The sequence below is a fragment of the Scyliorhinus canicula genome, chromosome 1 (genome assembly GCF_902713615.1).
Source record: "Scyliorhinus canicula chromosome 1, sScyCan1.1, whole genome shotgun sequence".
In the NCBI taxonomy this organism is placed as follows: domain Eukaryota; kingdom Metazoa; phylum Chordata; class Chondrichthyes; order Carcharhiniformes; family Scyliorhinidae; genus Scyliorhinus; species Scyliorhinus canicula.
In genome coordinates, this window is record NC_052146.1 from 71701920 (window position 1) to 71721093 (window position 19174).

Sequence of the window (19174 nt, forward strand, 5' to 3'; positions counted from 1 at the left end):
AAACCGTTCGGATATGGGGCAGTAAGGTGCCGTTTTGTTTTAGAAAGTCAGCAGATTCCAAACTCGTAAAAGCGGTGTCGTTGTCCAACACCACTAACTCAGGAAGCCTGTGAACACTAAAGGTTTGTTTGAGTCATTCAGTGGTGGCCCTTGATGTCGTTGTGGTTATTTGGTGGACATGCATCCATTTCAAATGTGCGTCCACGATAATCAGGTACGTTGCGCCTTGAAAGGGTCCCGCAAAATCTTCGTGGAGGAGGGACCATGGTCGACCCGGCCACGCTCCGGGATGACCAGTGGGAAGCCCTACAGCAGGATACCGTCTACTAGACTGAGTTCAGCCACCTTCTTGGTGAGGGCGCACAGATTCCCTGGGAGAGCGCGATACTGGGCCCCATACAGTACTATGTAGCGGACCCTTGCCAATAGTGGGTCCGTCTATGTTTATGCCTTCACCTGGACCGCCATAAACGGCAGAGTCCATAAAATCTAGGGCCACGATTACCTCATCTACGTGGCAGGTGTGTGTCTGCAGGTGGGCAACAGGAGGTGGCTGAGACTATCCATATGCTGAATCTTTGTTCCTTGGCGATGCTCCAACACGTATTCATACGCTGCCAGGAGCAGAGCTCAGTGCTGAAAGCGGGCGGAAACCACGAGGAGGGTTGCCCTATACTCCTTGAACAACCCCAACAGGGGCTTATGGTACGTCTAAGCCTCTTATTTAGGGGCTGGTTTAGCACAGTGGGCTAAACAGCTGGCTTGTAATACAGAACAAGGCGAGCAGCGTGGGTTCAGTACCCATACTGGCCTCCCCGAGCAGGCGCCAGATGAGACAACTAGGGGCTTTTCACAGTAACTTCATTGAAGCCTACTTATGACAATAAGCGATTATTATTATTATTATTACTATAAATAAGCAGTGAACGTATGTCCAGAGACAAAATGGTGGAATCGCTTCACCCGAAGACCAACGGCAAACCTTCTTTCTTGACCTGTGCGTAATTCCGCTCTGCTGGCGTCAGGGTGCGTGAAGCAATCGCAATGGGTTGCTATGTACCATCATCCATTCGGTGCACCAGAAAAACCCTGATGCCATCGGGTGAAGCATTGCAGGTTAGCAATAAAGACTTGGACGGGTCAAAATGGGTCAGCAGATGTGAAGATGATAGCCACTGTTTCATTTCGTCAAAAGCCATTTGTGGCGGCAGGTTCCAAAACCATCGTTGAGCTTCTTTAGGAACAGGTGCCGTAGGGCAACACCATCGCCAAATTTGGGATAAATGTTCCATAATAATTTACGAGGCACAAGAAAGAACAGTGTTCCGTCGGATCCTTGGGCACGGGAGCCTCTTGGAACGCTCATACCTTGTCGTCCACTGGGTGCAACCCATTCCTGTCCACCCTGTAACTTAAAAAGACCACCTCTTTTGCATGGAATACACACTCTTTCAGCATAGGCGAACCCTGACTGCCTCAAAATGACATAGAACCTCCACCAGGTTCTTCATGTGTTCCTGGTCGGAAGAACTGGTGAGTAATAAGTCATCCATGTAAACTGCTACCTGTGGCACCCCTTGGAGAATATTCTCCATCAACCCTGACCCTTTACAAGAATACGCCTCCATCCTCCCCCACATAGCTTCCATTTCCTTACTCCAGACACGCACCTTCTCCGCATCCACCACCTAGTAATAGTGCAACAAATTCGGAAGAGCCATGTCCCCGATTGCCACCCCTTTTGGAGCACCACCTTCCTTAGCCTCGCTACCTTCCCTGCCCACACAAACAACGAGACCAGCCTATCCACCCCTCGAAAGAATAACTTTGGCAAAAAGACCGGCAGACACTGGAACAAAAACAGAAACCGTAGCAGAATTCTGACTGCTGCACCCGACCTACCAATGACAAAGGGAGACTGTCCCGTCTCCCCAAATCCTCCTTCAGCTTCCCCAGCAGGCTTGTGAAATTTAGCTTACAAAGTCGTGCCAGTCCCACACCAACTACACCCCCAAATACCTAAAGTGAGTTGTCGCGACACAAAATGGCAACTCTTGCACTCCCACCCCTGCACCTGGAGAAGACGCCACAAAGTACTCACTCATTCCTAAATTCCATTCATACCCCAAAAGTGCCCTAAATTTCCTTAGCAGTCCAATTATGTCCCCCACCAATGAGTCCAGGTCCGAAATGTACAGCAGCAGATCATCTGCATGAGAGACACCCCATGCTCCACTCTCCACCCTCACTATCCCCCTCCATAGGTCCGAATCCCTCAGCACAATAGCCAAGGGCTCAATCGCCAATGCCAAGGAGCATCCCTGCCTCGTTCCCCGGAATAGTAGGAAGTAATCCAAATTCGTATCATTCGTCCACACACATGTTGCCGGATTTTGTATAACAGTTTCACCCAAGCCACAAACTTAGGCCCAATCCCAAACTTCTCCAGCACCACAAACAAATAACTCCACTCCTCTCTGTCAAACACTTTCTCCGCATCTAATACCACCACCTCTAAGTACCTCCCGCCTGCCGGAGAAAGCACCACATTCAGCAGAAACCACACGTTCGACAACTGCCTGCCCTTGATGAACCCTGTCTGATCCTCCTCCACTCCTCTTGCCTCACCGCCATCATCTTCGCCAGTATCTTGGCAGCCATGTTCAGTAGAGAAATGGGCCTATATGACCCACACTCCACCAGGTCCTTTGCCTTTTTAAGTGACGAATGAAATGGATGCCTGCCTCATTGTCTCTGGCAACACTTCCTTCCACATTGCACCCTCAAACATTTCCACTATCAGCAGCGTCAACGTAGCCTTAAACCCATCCGGCCCAGTGCCTTTCCGAACCGCACCTTCCCTATCACTTCCTCCACCTTCAATGACTCCACTAACCCGGTCCGCTCCTCCTCTCCCACCTCCGGCCACTCCAGTCGCTCCAGGAACTCCTTCATCTCCGACTCATCCTCTGGCAGCTCCAACTTATACAAACCCCTGTAAAAGTCCTCAAATATATTATTCACTTGCTCCAGTGCCACCACCACCCCACCATTTCATCCCTAATCTGCACAATCACCCTCACCGCTGCATACCGACAGAGTGGTCGGCCAGCAATCGACTGGCCTTCTCACCATACTCATACACAACCACCACTGTGCTCGCCTCAACTGCCAACACGTCCCCGTGGACAGATCAAACTTTGCCTGCAACTCCTTTCTCCTCACCAACATCCCCAGATCCTCCACAGATCTTCCATCAACCTCCAAAATCTCCTATAATCAGCCACTGCCATTCCTCCCGAGCCTCCCTATCCACCTTTGCCTTGAATGAAATGACCTCACCTGATAGCCAAATACTCTACCTTCTTCACCCCAGCCAGCAGTTCCTTATCTATCTTAAAAAAAAATCGATCCTCGAGTACACCTTATGAACCTCTATGGATCCATCCCTCCCATCTCCTTCATGAACCTGGCTAACACTCCCCTTTCTAGAAACCCCTCTACCACTCCCTCTTGAAAACACCTCACCCAATATCGTCCCCATCTCTCCCATCATCCCCATCTCCCCCACCATTCACACCTCCCAGGCCTATCGAAACCTGCCCATATAGTGTCCCTCCACCCACTTTGCCCCCGTTAACTAGTTAACTATGTTTGCTAGCGCGACGGCCCTGCAGTACACCCTCCCTCACACCGAAAAAGAAAACACTTCAACTCCAATGCCCCCACACCCACCCCTTCCAAACTCCCCATACCCTATGTCCTGACAAAACCCCCAAATCTCAACAACCATAAATCCCAAACCATCTAGCCCAAACCCCTATTACACCAAAAATGTTAAGCATAACACCCATACAAGGAAGAAAACAGCAAGAAAAACAAGGAAAGACTCAGTCAAAACCCTTCAACGTCCAAATTCAGTCGTCCCAGGCCTTATACCATCACAAATGCTCCACCACCTTCTCGAAATAATAGTCCCTGCCATTGTGCGTGACGCGTAGATTCACTGGAGCACACCAAGTTGCACGTTGTGCTTGCATAATGCTGCCATGGCTCGATCGAAAGTTGCCCGCCTCCTTGCCAGCTCTGTCGCCAAGTCCTATTATATGCATATACCCTTGCCATCCCACTCAACCCAGAACTCAGACATTTATTTTTTTGAAATGTTTTTTATTGCGTTTTCATATTTTATATCCAACAAATTACAAATTATTAGAAAAAAAATACGCAAAAATTAACATGTATATTTACAGGTAAGCATCTTCATAATAACAACTGTGGCCGCCCCCTTTAGCCGGCATACATATTTTACATTCCCCAATATGGCCGAGGCACATGTTTATAGGCATTTATTTACAGTTTGGTTTTGGGCCTTAGCTTGCCACCCGACTATTCTTCCTCTTGTTCGTTGGCCGCAAACAGGTCCCGGAACAATTGCATGAATGGCTCCCACGTTCTGTGGAAGCTGTCGTCTGACCCTCGGATGGCGAATTTGATTTTCTCCATTTGGAGAGATTCCGAGAGGTTGGACAGCCAGTCTGCAGCTCTGGGCGGTGCTGCTGACCGCCAGCCAAACAGGATTCTACGGCGGGCGATCAGGGAGGCAAAGGCAAGGGCGTCCGCCCTCCTCCCCAGGAATAGATCTGGCTGGTCTGAAACCCCGAAGACCGCCATTATCGGGCATGGCTCCACCCTCACCCCCACCACTTTGGACATAGCCTCGAAGAAGGCTGTCCAGTACTCCACAAGTCTGGGGCAAGACCAGAACATGTGGGCGTGGTTGGCCGGGCCTCTTTGGCACCGTTCACATCTGTCCTCCACCTCCGGGAAGAACCTACTCATACGGTTTCTTGTTAAGTGGGCTCTATGTACCACTTTTAGTTGCGTCAGGCTGAGCCTTGCGCACGTGGAGGTGAAGTTGACCCTATGCAGTGCTTTGCTCCAGAGTCCCCACCCTATCTCAATCCCCAGGTCATCCTCCCATTTCTTTCTTGTTGCGTCCAGTACGGTGTCGTCCCTTTCTACCAGTCGGTCATACATGTCGCTACAGATCCCTTTCTCTAGGATACTTGCGTCCAGTAGGTCTTCCAGTAGTGTCTGTCATGGCGGTTGTGGGTACGTCCTTGTCGCCTTTCGTAAGAAGTTTTTGAGCTGCAGGTACCATAGCTCGTTCCCCCTGGCTAGCCGAAATTTCTCTGTCAGTTCGTCCAGTGTTGCGATCAACTCAGACATTTATTATACCTATTCTGTTACACCTCCTACTCCCCGAAGGGTCTCCCGCTCTGGGTAGTTATGTCCCAGAGGCCCCTGGATTAAGGGAGTAACTCTTCCCCCCCCACCCCTCATAATAATAATCTTTATTGTGACAAGTAGGCTTTCATTAACATTGCAATGAAGTTACTGTGAAAAGCCCCTTTTCGCCACATTCCGGCACCTGTTCGAGTACACAGAGGGAGAATTCAGAATGTCCAAATTACCTAACAACACATCTTTCAGGATTTGTGCGAGGAAAACGGAGCACCCAGAGGAAACCCACACAGACACAGGGAGAACATGCAGACTTCTCAAAGATAGTGACCCAAGCCGGGAATCAAACCTGGGACCCTGGTGCTGTGAAGCAATAATGCTAACCACTGTGCTACCGTCTAGGTAGATCGAACTCAGGTGAGCCCTCAGCACTTTGAGGTTGCAGATCCCTCGGCCTCCTACAGGGTTATAACATCTGCAATTTCTATCTTTGCGTCCTTCAGCATCCTTGGATACATTTCATAGAATCCTGGTAATTGATCAGCTTTGAGTGCAACCAAACCTCCTGATACCTCTTCTTTTTCAGTATCTAGCCCCTCCCATGTTTTCAATATTTAGCCCATCCCATGTCTTGATTAACAGTGACTCGGCCAAGTGTGGATTAATTATCTGCCCCTTCATGGTGATTTTAGCAGTTCCATTTTTCTTGGTAAAGACACGTACAAAGTACTTACTTTGCATGAAAGCCATGCTCTGTGCCTTCATTCAGAGATCACCATTTTGGTCCCTAATCACTTGCCCTGTCATCACTGTTCTTTTACTATTTATATGTTAATAAAATACTTTCGGATTCCCCTTCAAGTTAGCTGCCAATTTCTTATGGTCTTTCTTTGTCTTGCTGATTTCCTTTTTCACTCCTTCTCTGAATTGTTGACAGTCAGCCTGCTTTTAATTTGCATTAAAAACCTAACATCTGGCATATGCACCTTTTTTACTAAATCATCTTACTCTCTATCTCTTTTATCATCCAGAGAGCTCTAACTTTGGTTGTCCTACCTTTCCCCTTGTAGGCTGTACCTGAATTATCTCTTTAAAGCAGCCGGATGTTCCGTTACAGTTTTGCCTGACAATCTTTACTTCCTACTTACCCGGGATAGGACAGTTCCATACTCAACCCATTGTATTTAACCCTCATCCAATTCATTATTTTTACTTTGGATTTCTTCTTCTCCTTTTCAAAAGTTCATCTAAATCTTTAGATTTGAGGGCAAAACTCAACATTGCATGCCCATTATAACCTCACAAAGAAGTGAAATGCAACTGACAACTGTAGAGTCTTACAATCCTCATGTGGAGAGAATGTGCAGATTCCGCACAATGATCCAAGCCGGGAATCGAACCTGGGACCCTGGCGCTGTGAACCAACAGTACAAACCACCGTGCTACTGTGCCGCCCTGGTGGAAGATAGAAAAAAAAATATTGTGGATGCTGTAAATCTGAAACAAAAACATAAAATACACATTATTATACTTTACCCTAAATAATTTCCCTTCTCTTCTAAAACCTGCAATGACATTTTTATGTGTTTTGCAAAATATTCAGCATGTGGAGAGAGAAACAGAGTTAATATTTCAGGTTGATGATGTTTCATTAGAGTTTTTTTATATCGGTATCGTTCTCCCTCTACACCTTTAGGTGGAGAATCGTACTGGGGAAAACCTTTCAAGGATGAATTCAAACACAACCTCTCACATGCAGGCCGAGGCATCCTGAGCATGGCCAATTCCGGGCCCAACACCAACAAGTCCCAATTGTAAGAAACTGTCCAATAACCTTCATTTTTGTTCCAATCCTTCAAGTGAGCCAAGTGTATTTTCAACTGTATTTTGTTAACTTTACTGAAAGAAATATGTTCATAAAATTCTCATAGAACCCTGATTCCCACGATTTCAGACACTGAATGAGAATTCTGCATAATGCAGGCATGAAATACTAGTTACTTGATTTCTATTGTTCACTGCACTGAATTCTGTTAGTCCATTAGTTTCTGTTTACATGGTGAGTTCTTCAATTCGACAAAGTTATGATATTTATTCACAGTAATTTCATTGCAGGGTTAATGTAAGCCTACTTGGGCAGCACGGTAGCACAAGTGGATAGCACTGTGGCTTCACAGCGCCAGGGTCCCAGGTTCGATTTCCCACGGGTCACTGTGCGGAGTCTGCGCGTTCTCCCTGTGTCTGCGTGGGTTTCCTCCGGGTGCCCTCGTTTCCTCCCACAGTCCAAATACGTGCAGGTTAGGTGGATTGGCAATAATAAATTGCCCTTAGTGACCAAAAAAGGTTAGGAGGGGTTATTGGGTTACGGGGATAGGGGGGAAATGAGGGCTTAAGTGGGTCGGTGCAGACTCGATGGGCCGAATGGCCTCCTGTACTGTATGTTCTATGTGACAATAATAAAGATTATTATTATAAAGAATGTAGTTTTCCAAAAGTAATCCAAGTCATCAAAAACCTCTAATACCAAGAATCTTTGGTAGAGACTGGGAAGAGATCAGTGCCTGTCCTCTGAGCAAAGAAACTGTCAGAAGAACAAAAATAAAATAAGAATTATTTCTTGGTAAATGTGATGTGTCTTGTGCATAGCGAGGGTGCAGTTATGTTCTAATGTTTAAGTAGAACTGTACTACCCTTTATGGTTACGGAGTAGTTTAGCAGGAGAACTATGTTGTAGGACTGTAGGGAATCAGAATCTAGTTTGTAATGTGGTCACATCTTTTAGTCACAATGTTTAGTTTAAAAAAATCTTTATGACCTTAATAAATATCTGCAGAGTAATGAGAAATAGTGAAGATTTAGTTTCATTAAATGGATGGAATAGTGGGAAATGGAACAAAAGAAATGAGTTCACTGCTGGACTCCACATCTCCATCAAAGCAACCAAATTGAAAGTCATTATAATGTAATTTAATTTCAAAAGATCAGGTCCAAACGTTCAACATTTACATTCAAATCTAATAGGTATGTTTTTTTAGTGCCTCCTCTTCTACCACTTGTCTAATCACAAACTTTAGAAAAAGAGATAATGGGTTTTGTATTGGAAGCCTATGACACCATAAATTAAGCCTCTTTAAATATCGAGCAGTAATGACCATAAAGAAAGTGTTTGTTTAATGTGTATTCAACATAAAACCTGTTTATCTTTCCACTTGTAGAAAATATTATTTTCTAGCTTGTTACTGTCCCTGTTTTGGATCCTTTAAATCTGGAGATAAAAGCTTTTTTATAATTGACGTTTTTTGCTTTAATAATTTGTTCCTTCCAGCAACCATTCACTGTTTTTGTTTGCACTCAATTTAAAGCAGCAATGCAATTTATAAGCTGATCAAGGTGTCGAAAAATGACATCCACAGCTCAAGTATATGTTTTTATAATTGTCTCTTCTGCCTCCTCAGCTTCATCACATTCCGTTCATGTGTCTATCTGGACAAGAAGCACACAATCTTTGGAAGGTAAGTGATACTTAATACTATCAGTGCATGGTAGTGGGCAAGGAAAGAAAAGCTTCCTATGTTGGAAGTACACAGCAGGTTAGTCAGCAGCTGTAAAGAGAAAAGACAAGTTAATATTTTGGGGGTACACCTTTGTCGTGGATCTTTACAAAAATGGGCATTTGTAGCTTTTTATTTTGAAGACCAAGAAGACCTGAGTCGTTCTTTTCTAGGCGTATGCAGACATATTGCCTTTTCCCCCTGTCTCTGTAACCAAATTTTTGTTTTCCTTTTCCTACTACTGCAATGCAACCACATAAGGAAAAGCAGAAATCAAATTGCTTCCTCCATGCTGTAAGTTTCAGCTGATGTTCGGGGACAGGGAAGAAAAACAAAATAAGTAATTTTCATTAGCGTCACAAGATGTAGGGCTAGATTTTATGGCCTCCTGCTGAGCATATTTTCAGTGTGGAACACAGAGAATATAAGGGGTGCCCAGCCCATTACTTTCCCGCCCACCCTGAGCTGCCCCCCATAATATGTGAGATGGGCGCCATTGAATTCAGCAGCCTTTCTGCCATATTTAACGTGAGCAGAAATATGCTCTGGCGTGGGCAGATCATATTTGAAGCAAGTTTGAAAAAAGGCAGGAAGGAAGTCCATAGAATACCTACAATGCAGAAGGAGGCCATTCAGCCCACCGAGCCTGCACGGAACCTCCAAACGGGTACCCTACCTATTGCCCTCCCCCCCCCTTTCATTCATTGTCTCTGGCAACAGAGTACATTGACAAATGGTACATCGACAAACAGTGATTGGTTACAGTGCGGAACAAGGGGCCAAACAAAGCAAATACATGAGCAAGAGCAGTATAGGGCACCGAGAAAAGTGTTCTTACAGGGATCAGTCCGAGGGGGAGTCATTGAGGAGTCTTGTAGCTGTGGGGAAGAAGCTATTTCTATGTCTGGATATGCGGGTCTTCAGACTTCTGTACCTTCTGCCTGATGGAAGGGTCTGGAAGAAGACACTGCCTGGATGGGAGGGGTCTCTGATAATGCTGTCTGCCTTCCTGAGGCAGCGGGAGGTGTATACATAATCAACGTGAGGGTGACAAGCTTGTGTGATAGGCTGAGTTCACCACACTCTGCAGTTTCTTGCGATCTTGGGCCGAGCAGTTGCCATACTAGGCTGTGATGCAGCCGGATAGGATGCTCTCCATTGTACATCTGTAGAAGTTTGTGAGAGTCGATGCAGACATGCCGAATTTCTTTACCTTCCATAGGAAGTAGAGACGTTGTTGGGCTTTCTTGACTATTGCATCAACGTGAGTGGACCAGATGTTATTTGCATGGGCATGATTGTAAGCATACTGCCCCTACTGCATCCCCTTGCAGTCCTTGCCACCATTGAGCTCTGGAACGGTTGTCCAATCATATTGGGTGGCCGCTCTCAAGGGCGGGGCCTCCTTCCACTGAAGGACGGAAGTCCAACTCACCTAGTTTAGCCTGCTGGCAATGTGTCATATCTGGAGGTGACAGGCTCCTTTCCAGCTGACTTTTCTTCTGGGTCAGTATGCTAACTTACAATTATGCCCATGCAAATAACACCTTAAACTGCAGCTGCCAGTGATTCCTGGTAGTTTTAAAACAGTTGCGATTGTATAGCTGAAATAAATTTCCTCACAACATAGTCAGTTTGTATGTAGGACTTGAAAAAATATGAAAACTGAAACTGGGATCTAGAGGACTGTGGAAGGAGATGAATAGGGTTCTGCTCTTCCAGTGCCAAACATGTTGCCGAAAACCCAGGAGAATATAGATTTTCAAATAGTGGTCTTCTAATCCTATTTGTTCCGTGAGGGGACCATGTGTTGTCTGTAATACCATCAGCTCTCTCTCTGTCCCCTCGGATTTGTCTTTATTTGTTGCCTTATCGGCATGTTATTTCCTGCAGCTGGATACTAATGCAAAACTGTTTGCAATTTTAGTAGCCTGCACTCCTTTTGATACTAACATTTAAACTTGGGGACTCCTGTCTTCGCTCAGTGTTGTATTTCCACAGGATTCTCACGGCAGGAAATATAAAATCCACTGACTTACAGTGTAAGAAATCATTTCAGTTTTGTTTCTTGGTTACACTGTTGTAAATTTTAAAGAGAGGTTGACCATAGAAAGGAGGCAAAAGCATGAATTCCATCACTGACATATGAAATTCATATCTATCTGCTGTGTTTCACAGTTTCAATTTCTTCATAGATATGCCCGCAAGTTGCATTCATGCTGTGCATCTCTGTGAATGTATACATGTAAAGGTTGCTTCATCCTTCATTCTCAGTAATTACAGAAGTCCAGTTGAACCGATGATCTATTGACAGAGCAGTTGAGATTCTGAAAGCTTTGTTGACTTCTGACAGCCCCCTCACGTGTCTTGTTTGAAATTCTTCACAATGGACTTTCCAAAAAAAGTGAAGATTAGCCTTTGTTGTGTTTTCGCAATGCCCATTTTCACCAACTTCACGCCCCACCCCGTCACCATGTTGTCCCCCAAAACATTGAGTTCAAAATCTGTTTTGTCATTCATTTGTCAACCTCTGTACCCAGGGTTAGCCTGTACTCTTCAACCCTCTAATTTTGGTCTCTGGTCCCCTCCTTCTGTTCCATGACAGCCATCTGGACCTAATATTTAAAACCCCCTCCCTCAGCTCTCAGCAAAAGTCTCCTCATTAACTCCTTTTTAATCATGATTTTGCTCATCTCTGTCGACGATTTTATTACTGCTATTTCCTCCCCTGTGAAGTGCCTTCAATCATTTTCTATGTAAAATGCACTGGGGAAGGTTTAGTTTATTCAGTCGCTTATTGGAAGGTGTAGCTCAAGGTGGGATAGAGAAACAAAGGGAATACAAACACATCATCACTAATTGTTGCACCGTAGCTGAGCAAGGTCACAAAAAAGGCAAACTAAGCTTTCTTTCCAAGAAGATAGAATTGGAAAACTGGGAAGATTTGCTAAACCTGTATCAAATCTTGGTTAGATTGCACCTTGAATACTATGTTATAAAAAGGTGTCATGTCAGAGTACCTTTAAGAAATAGGTGTTTAAGAAATATTTGGCTGCTCGTGTTACTGCAGTGATGTCAGGTGTGGGTGGAGCTAAGTTCTGGCTCTGTTTTTTAGTTTCACTTTGAGAAAGGCTTGGGTGTATCTGTGTCTTTTTGGTTTCGCTTTCAGTTTTGGAACTGAAGCAGGTGTACTGTTGTTCTCTCTGCCATGAAAAGACTATCTCTTGATAATTTGGTGAATTCAGAATTATATATGTTCTCAGTAGTGAATGTAAACCTGATGTGCTTCTATTAAAGGTTATGTTTTTTGTAAGTCTTCTGGATGTTAAAAAGACAGTGTAAGCATTACTTAGTGTTGCATTCTTTGGTGGTTATATTTGAATGGATGGTTGCTAAGATGTTCACTGTATGTTTAACTTGAGTTCATAGAATAAACATTGTTTTGCTTTTAAAAAATACTTTTCCATTTCTGCTGTACCACACCTGTAGAGTGGGCCTTGTGCTCCCCATACCACAATCTATTAAAAGTTGTGGGTCAGGTGAACTCCATGATACACTTTGGGGTTCTCTAAACCCTGGCCCATAACAGAGGATACAGAGGCATTGTAGAGAGTGCAGGGAAAATTTACAAGGATGATGCCAGAAATGGGTGGGAGTACAGATCAAGAAAGAATTGGCAGGCTGGGCCTCCTTTCTCTTGAAAAGAGAAGGCAGACGGGTGACCTAATTGAGGTCCTTATAATTATAAAATGTTTTGTTTGAGTGGATACAGAAAGAATGTTTCCTCTTGCAGTGAAGAGCATAACCAGAGGCTATCAATATAAAATAGGCACCAAGAAATCCAATTGGAAATTCAGAAGAAACCGCATTACCCAAAGAGTGGTGAGAATGCGGAACTCGCTACTACAGGAATCCGTCAAAACGAATGGTATGGACACATACTCCAGTCGTTTTACAATGAATGCTGAAATTCCATTTGCATTTTTTATTATGGGCTGTACTGCCTCTCTGCGTCATGAACAAAAGCACCCAGATCCCTCTGCCCAGTCACATTTTGGATCTGCTTTCCATTTAGATAATTTGCCTTTCTATTTTTTCAGCCAAAATGTATAACCTCACACTTATCCACATTAATCTACATCTGCTAAATTTTGGCCCATTCTCCTAAGCCCATCTTTATCTGTCTGTAAACTCTTTATCTCCTCTTCATTGCCTGCTTTCCCACCTATTTTAGTATCATCCGCAAAACTCTTATCTCCTCTTTAGTGCCTGCTTTCCCACCTATTGTAGTATCATCCGCACATTTTGCTATGTTATACTCTGTAGCTGCTTGCAGATCATTTATATAGATTGTAAACAGTTGACGTCCAAGGACTGACCCCTGCGGCACCACGCTAGTTATAGTACGCCAGCCGGAGAAGGACCCATTTATCCCGAATCACTGCTTTCTGTCAGCCAGCCAATTCTCAATCCAATCTAGTATTCTACCCCCAATCCCCTGCGGTCTCACCTTCTGGATCAGTGTTTTATGCAGCACCTTGTCCACCTTGCTGGTTATGTCCTCTAAGAACTCAAGCAAGTTTGTTAAGCATGACTTACCCCTCATAAAACCATGCTGACATTGGTGGATATAGCTTTGTCTTTCCAAATGTTCCGTCATCTTCTCCTTAATGATTGATTCCAGCAACTTCGCCACAACAGAGGTCATGCTAACTGGTGTATAATTTCCTATTTTTTGCCTTTCCCTCTTTTTGAATAGGAGCATCACATTAGTGTGTTTCCAATCCACCCGGACCTTTCCAGGGTCCAGGGAATTTTGAAATATCATAACCATGCATCCACTTTCTCTGCTGCCACCTCCTTTAATACCCTTGTGTGCAGGCCATCAGGTCCCAGAGACTTATCTACCTTTAATCCCATTGTTTATTCAATGTCTTCTCCCTAGTGATGGCATTGCACCAAGTTCCTCTGCATTAATTGCAGCTTTTGGAAAATTACTCCACATGTACACATTGCATTTATCATGTCACTATATAATTTAATCCTATGTTGCTACGTTCTTTGTCTACAATCTAGGTAAACTAGTAAATCTAGACCAGGATAAATATTGATTCTATGGCATTAGACTTGAGTTCCCCAAAGCATTCTCACATCTAACATGCTAATTTACTTTATCCTGCTACATTTGTGTAAATGGTTGCAGTGAATCCTGCCAGTATTCTGTGCCTGAAAATAACTTGACACTACATTTATTGATGAATCATCATTTACACAAATGTTTGACCACCAAATGATACGAAAGAATGTGAGTCATTGCGCCGAGAACAACGCTCATTGTAGTTTTCTAATTTCATGTTTTCATTGTACAAACATTGACTCTTCTATTTCACTGCAAATATTGCTTTGGCCTTTTGCTGTCAGTAATATACAAAGATTGAGAAAAGTGATTGGACACATTCCATTGAGCTAAGTAGTTGTTGCCAAGAATTGAAGTCCGATCTGTTTTCTATTAAATATTTAATGATTTTTGTGTGTGTAAAATTAGATATATTCGCAGCAAACATTTTAATTCAGCCTATTTATTACAAAAAGACTGTGGAGGAGATTTTCCACACCTCCCACAGTGTGTTTCTTGGCGTTGTAAAGTGACCCGCCGTTGGCAGGTGGTGAGATTTTGGGTCCCGCCGCTGTCAATGGGATTTCCCATTGAATACACCCCCCAAGCATGGAATTGCCGTTGGTGGACGGGAAGATCTCGCTGGTGAGAACAGACGGAAAATTCCCACCAGGGGATTGCCTTTGGTGGGACCGGAAGATCCCGCTGGTGAGAACAGATGGAAAATGTCCATCTGTATCTTGAATGAGCCAACTGGTCTATAGACAATTTAGGTCCTGAACCTTGACTGGTTGGTTTCACACATTTTCATTAAGGTAGGTTTAAGTTTTCAGATTTCTAAAATCTGCATTATTGGTTATAGTTTGCGAGGTCTAACCCCACTTATTGTGCACTGTGTTTCTTTAATTGCAACATTAAGCGATTATATCAGGCAAGTTGTAAAACTAGATATAGCTGGAACAGTAGCACAGTGGATAGCACTGCTACATCACAACTTCAAGGACACGGGTTCAATTCTGGCCTCGGGTGACTGTGTGGAGTTTGTACTTTCTCCCCATGTGTGGGTTTCCTCTGGGTGATCCGGTTTCCTTCCGCAATCCAAAGATGTGGATTGTTAATGCTAAATTGCCCCTTAGCGTCCTAAATATTAGGTGGGGTTATTGAGTTATGGGCATAGGGTTGAGGCATGGGCTTAAATAGGGAGCTCTTTCCAAGAGCTGATGCAGACATGATGGGCCAAATGGCCTATTTCTGCACTCTAAATTCTATGATTCCTCTCTATTTATTACTGTGACTGGTATTTGTGGTGAAATATAATGGCTTAACAACTTAACACGCAATGCAATTTGAAATGCATTAGAACTTCCAGCAAGAACAATACTTCAAACGAATGACTTCAAAAGGATGCGGTAAAAATTATAATGGCATTGTATCTTATTTGGTGACCCAACCAAGTTAACATAGACGTAGAACATGCAGTGCAGAAGGAGGCCATTCGGCCCATTGTGTCTGCAGCGACCCACTTAAGCCCTCACTTCCACCCTATCCCCGTAATCCAATAACCCCTCCTAACCTTTTTGGTCACTAAGGGCAATTTATCATGGCCAATCCACCTAACCTGCACATCTTTGGACTGTGGGAGGAAACCGGAGCACCCGGAGGAAACACGCAGACTCCACACAGACAGTGACCCAGTGAGGAATCGAACCTGTGACCCTGGCGCTGTGAAGCCACAGTGCTAGCCACTTGTGCTACCGTGCTGCCTGTGTGAATCCCTTGTAAGGACATTTTCCCTTGAAAGAAAGCTCACTTTCACCACTGTGAATTTTCTACTCTGTTAGTAGAAAACCCGGCAAATGATGTATATGGAAAATAGCCAGGAAACAGCAATAAAGCAACTTTTGTGAATGTCTGCACATTTCCAGAAAAAAAGCTTCACAGCAACATTCACAATCATTGGCGAAGTAATGCTAAGAGGTTTTTTTTAATTATAGAAATATAGCAAAACAAAATGAGAGGCACATGCAAAGTGTGGAAGCAAGGAAGTGGAAGGGATGCAGGAAAATTAGAGTCAAAATATTTTACTGGAAGAAAATCTTTGATGAACACAATGAGGGTTGAACTATTGATGATTTTAAAACCCTGCTGTTAATCATTGGGAGAATTGACATTTTTCAGCTCATCTATGATGTAAAAAAGTATCCACAGTCGCCAATGACTTAAAGTGTGAGAAATGTATGTACTGTCAACGAGCCCAATCAGACCCAAAAAGAATAATATTTTCAGCATTTGTGTGTAACATTGAAGTTATCTGTATATGTCTGTTAGGTTCACATTTCTCACCTCTACTCTTCAATCTTGATTTCTTGCAATGATTAATAAGAAAGTATAAGAATTGAATGAAAAATCTTAAGGTGTGTTCCAGAGAGTTATGAGTAAAGCTCCTGGATTAAGGATAAGAACAGATCTTAGTGATACTCCATTGTATTTAAGCAATAAAGTGTTAATCCATTTTTAGTACAGATTTCAGAACAACAGATTTTCGCACATCCTTCTGAACTAATTGTTCTGTTGGGCTTTTTTATTGCATATTTCCATCTCATTTCACTGTTTCTTTGTGTCTTGAGTTTGGTAATTTCTTTGGAATTTTTATTCTCTTCAGACATTACGGATTTGGGTACAGGATCAGAGCAACAGCCTTTCAAATTTGAGATACAGTAGTTAGAAAAGGAAAAATACTTGGTGTGTACAATGGCATTACATGATCTATTTGCTAACGGTGCTTTATGCTGAAAGCACCCTTTGTGAAAGGAGAATTATGTGTTTTGAGGTTATAGTTTGTCCAGAATTACATGTCGTGCTCTCATGTTCAGGGTTTAATCTTTAGTACTTAACAAGGATTATTTTAAAACTGAATTTAGCCTGTGCCATTCTCATATTGGTATTAAAACACCTGTGTTGTTCAAATTTGTACACCTAAGTATCTTCACAGCCCTGTCTGTCTCAAGGTACTAAACCTTCATTGGAAGTGGCACACGATTCCAGTTGAACAAATAATGCTCGCCAAAAAAATACAAATTAAGCAAAAATATTGAGTCAAGAATTACAATTAAGTTTTTGTACCAACAATAAACTATGTACCAACATTTTTGGTCAAGAAGCCCCACCAAAAGTCATAGGAATCAGGGGCAAAACTCTCCATAACTGGCACAACGGAAGATGGTTGTCATTGCTGGAGGCCAATCATCTCAACCATAGCTCATCGCTGCAGAGGTTCCTCAGGATAGTGTTCTAGGCCCAACTATGTGCAGTTGCTGGATCAATGACTTTCTGTTCATCATAAGCTCAAAATTGGGGATGTTCATTAATGATTGCAAAGCATTCAGTACCATTCACAACTCCTCAGATAGTCAAATTCTTTGTCAATCTCCTTCCCTCCATCCTAAGGAGAGAAGTGATGATTGCAAAGTGCTCAGTTCCATTCATAACTCCCCAAATATTGAAGTAGTCCACACCCATGTTCAGCAAGATCTGGACAACACTCAGTCTTGGGCTAATAAGTGACAAATAACATTCACACCATTCAGGCAACAAGAGTGAATTTAACCACCTCTCCTTGAAGTTCAGTGATAATATCTTCATTGATTTCTCCTCCATCAACATTCTGGGAGTTACTGCAGACCAGAAGCTTAACTCTCCTCCTGACTCCCCAAAGCCTGTTTGCCATCTACAAGAAACAAGTCAGCAATGTGATGGGATATTCTCCATCTGCCAGGTTGATACTTCTACGGCAGTCTCTCAAGATTGAGGATGACGTACTTCCACTCCAATTCATTAGGTTCTGAGATGACTGGTAATTCCAATGTGCAATCTGCAGACTCTGCCACATATAAGACAGGCGGTGCTTGAATGGTTGGGTAAATGTGTTGTTTGGAAATTTCTGCACTCCTTTCAATGCCATGACTTCGCCTCTGCACATTCCCAAGTCTCTCTATGCGTTTGGTGTCTTCCCAAATGAGCCTTCGCAATTTTGATCAGTCACAAGCTAGGGTCTCCCATGAGTCAGTGAGGATGTTTGATCTCGCCAGGGTTGGTTTGAGGACATCCCTTGAGCGTTTCCGCTGTCCTCCTGGTAGTCTCCTTAGAAGGCCACGACCGCCTTCTAAGTGGAACAACTACTTTCATTTCAATTGTCTGGATGGTTTCAGCTCCTACAGCACTCAAGAAGTTCAATATCATCCAAGACAAAATTACCCTCTTGACTGGCACCCCATCTACCACATGACACAACTCCCTCCATTACCAGCACTCAATGGCAGCAGTGTGCACCATCTGGGAAGATGGTGGCGTAGTGGTAATAGCACTGGACTAGTAATCCAGAGGCCAAACTCATGCCATATAGAAACATGTTGAAATCCCACCACGGCAGCCAGTGTAATTTAAAAGGGCCAAATGGCCTACTCCTACCAGAGATAGATAGATTCTTGATTAACAAAAAGGCAAAAGGTTATTGGGGGTAGGCGAGAATGTGGGGTTGAGGTTACAATCCTATCGGCCATAATCTTATTGAATAGTGGAGCAGGCTCAAAGGGCTGAGTGGCCTGATCCTGCTCCTAATTCATATCTACAAAATGCATTGCAGCAACTTGTCAAGCCTCCTTTCGACAGCACCTTCCAAACTTGTGACCTCTGCTACCTACAAGAACAAGGATAGCAGACTTTTGGGAACATCATCAACTGCAAGTCCTCCTCCAAGTCACACTCCATCCTCACTTGGATATTACCGTTCCTTCACTGCCACTGTGAAATGAAAATGAAAATCGCTTATTGTCACAAGTAGGCTTCAATGAAATTACTGTGAAAAGCCCCTAGTCGCCACATTGCAGCGCCTGTTCGGGGAGGCTGGTACGGGAATTGAACCGTGCCACTGGCCTGCCTTGGTCTGCTTTAAAAGCCAGCAATTTAGCCCAGTGTGCTAAACCAGCCCCTGTGTGCTAAACCAACCCCTGTCAAACCTATGTCAAGCCCTGCAACTCCCTACCTAACATCAATGTGAGTGTACCTACTCAACATGGATCACAATGGTTCAAGATGGCTGCTCACCACCACATTCCCAAGAGCATTTAGGGATGGGCAGTAAATGCTGGTCTTGCTAGCAATGCGCATATTCTATGAATGAATAAATAAAGAATGAGTTTAGTGAAATGGCAATTGTATAGTGCGCACTTCCCACGAATGTAGTGGGCCTGCCTGTGACATC

At 43.7% G+C, this 19174-nt stretch overlaps 1 protein-coding gene across 2 annotated transcripts in view; it reads left to right on the forward strand.

Moving 5' to 3' along the window:
• ppil2 (peptidylprolyl isomerase (cyclophilin)-like 2) overlaps positions 1-19174 on the forward strand; it is a 488471-nt gene that overhangs the window by 378012 nt on the left and 91285 nt on the right. For both annotated transcript variants that reach the window (XM_038793092.1, XM_038793083.1), the window contains exons 15-16: positions 6944-7061; positions 8703-8759. In XM_038793092.1, the coding sequence (XP_038649020.1) occupies positions 6944-7061; positions 8703-8759 (175 nt within the window). The remainder of the gene's footprint in view (positions 1-6943; positions 7062-8702; positions 8760-19174) is intronic.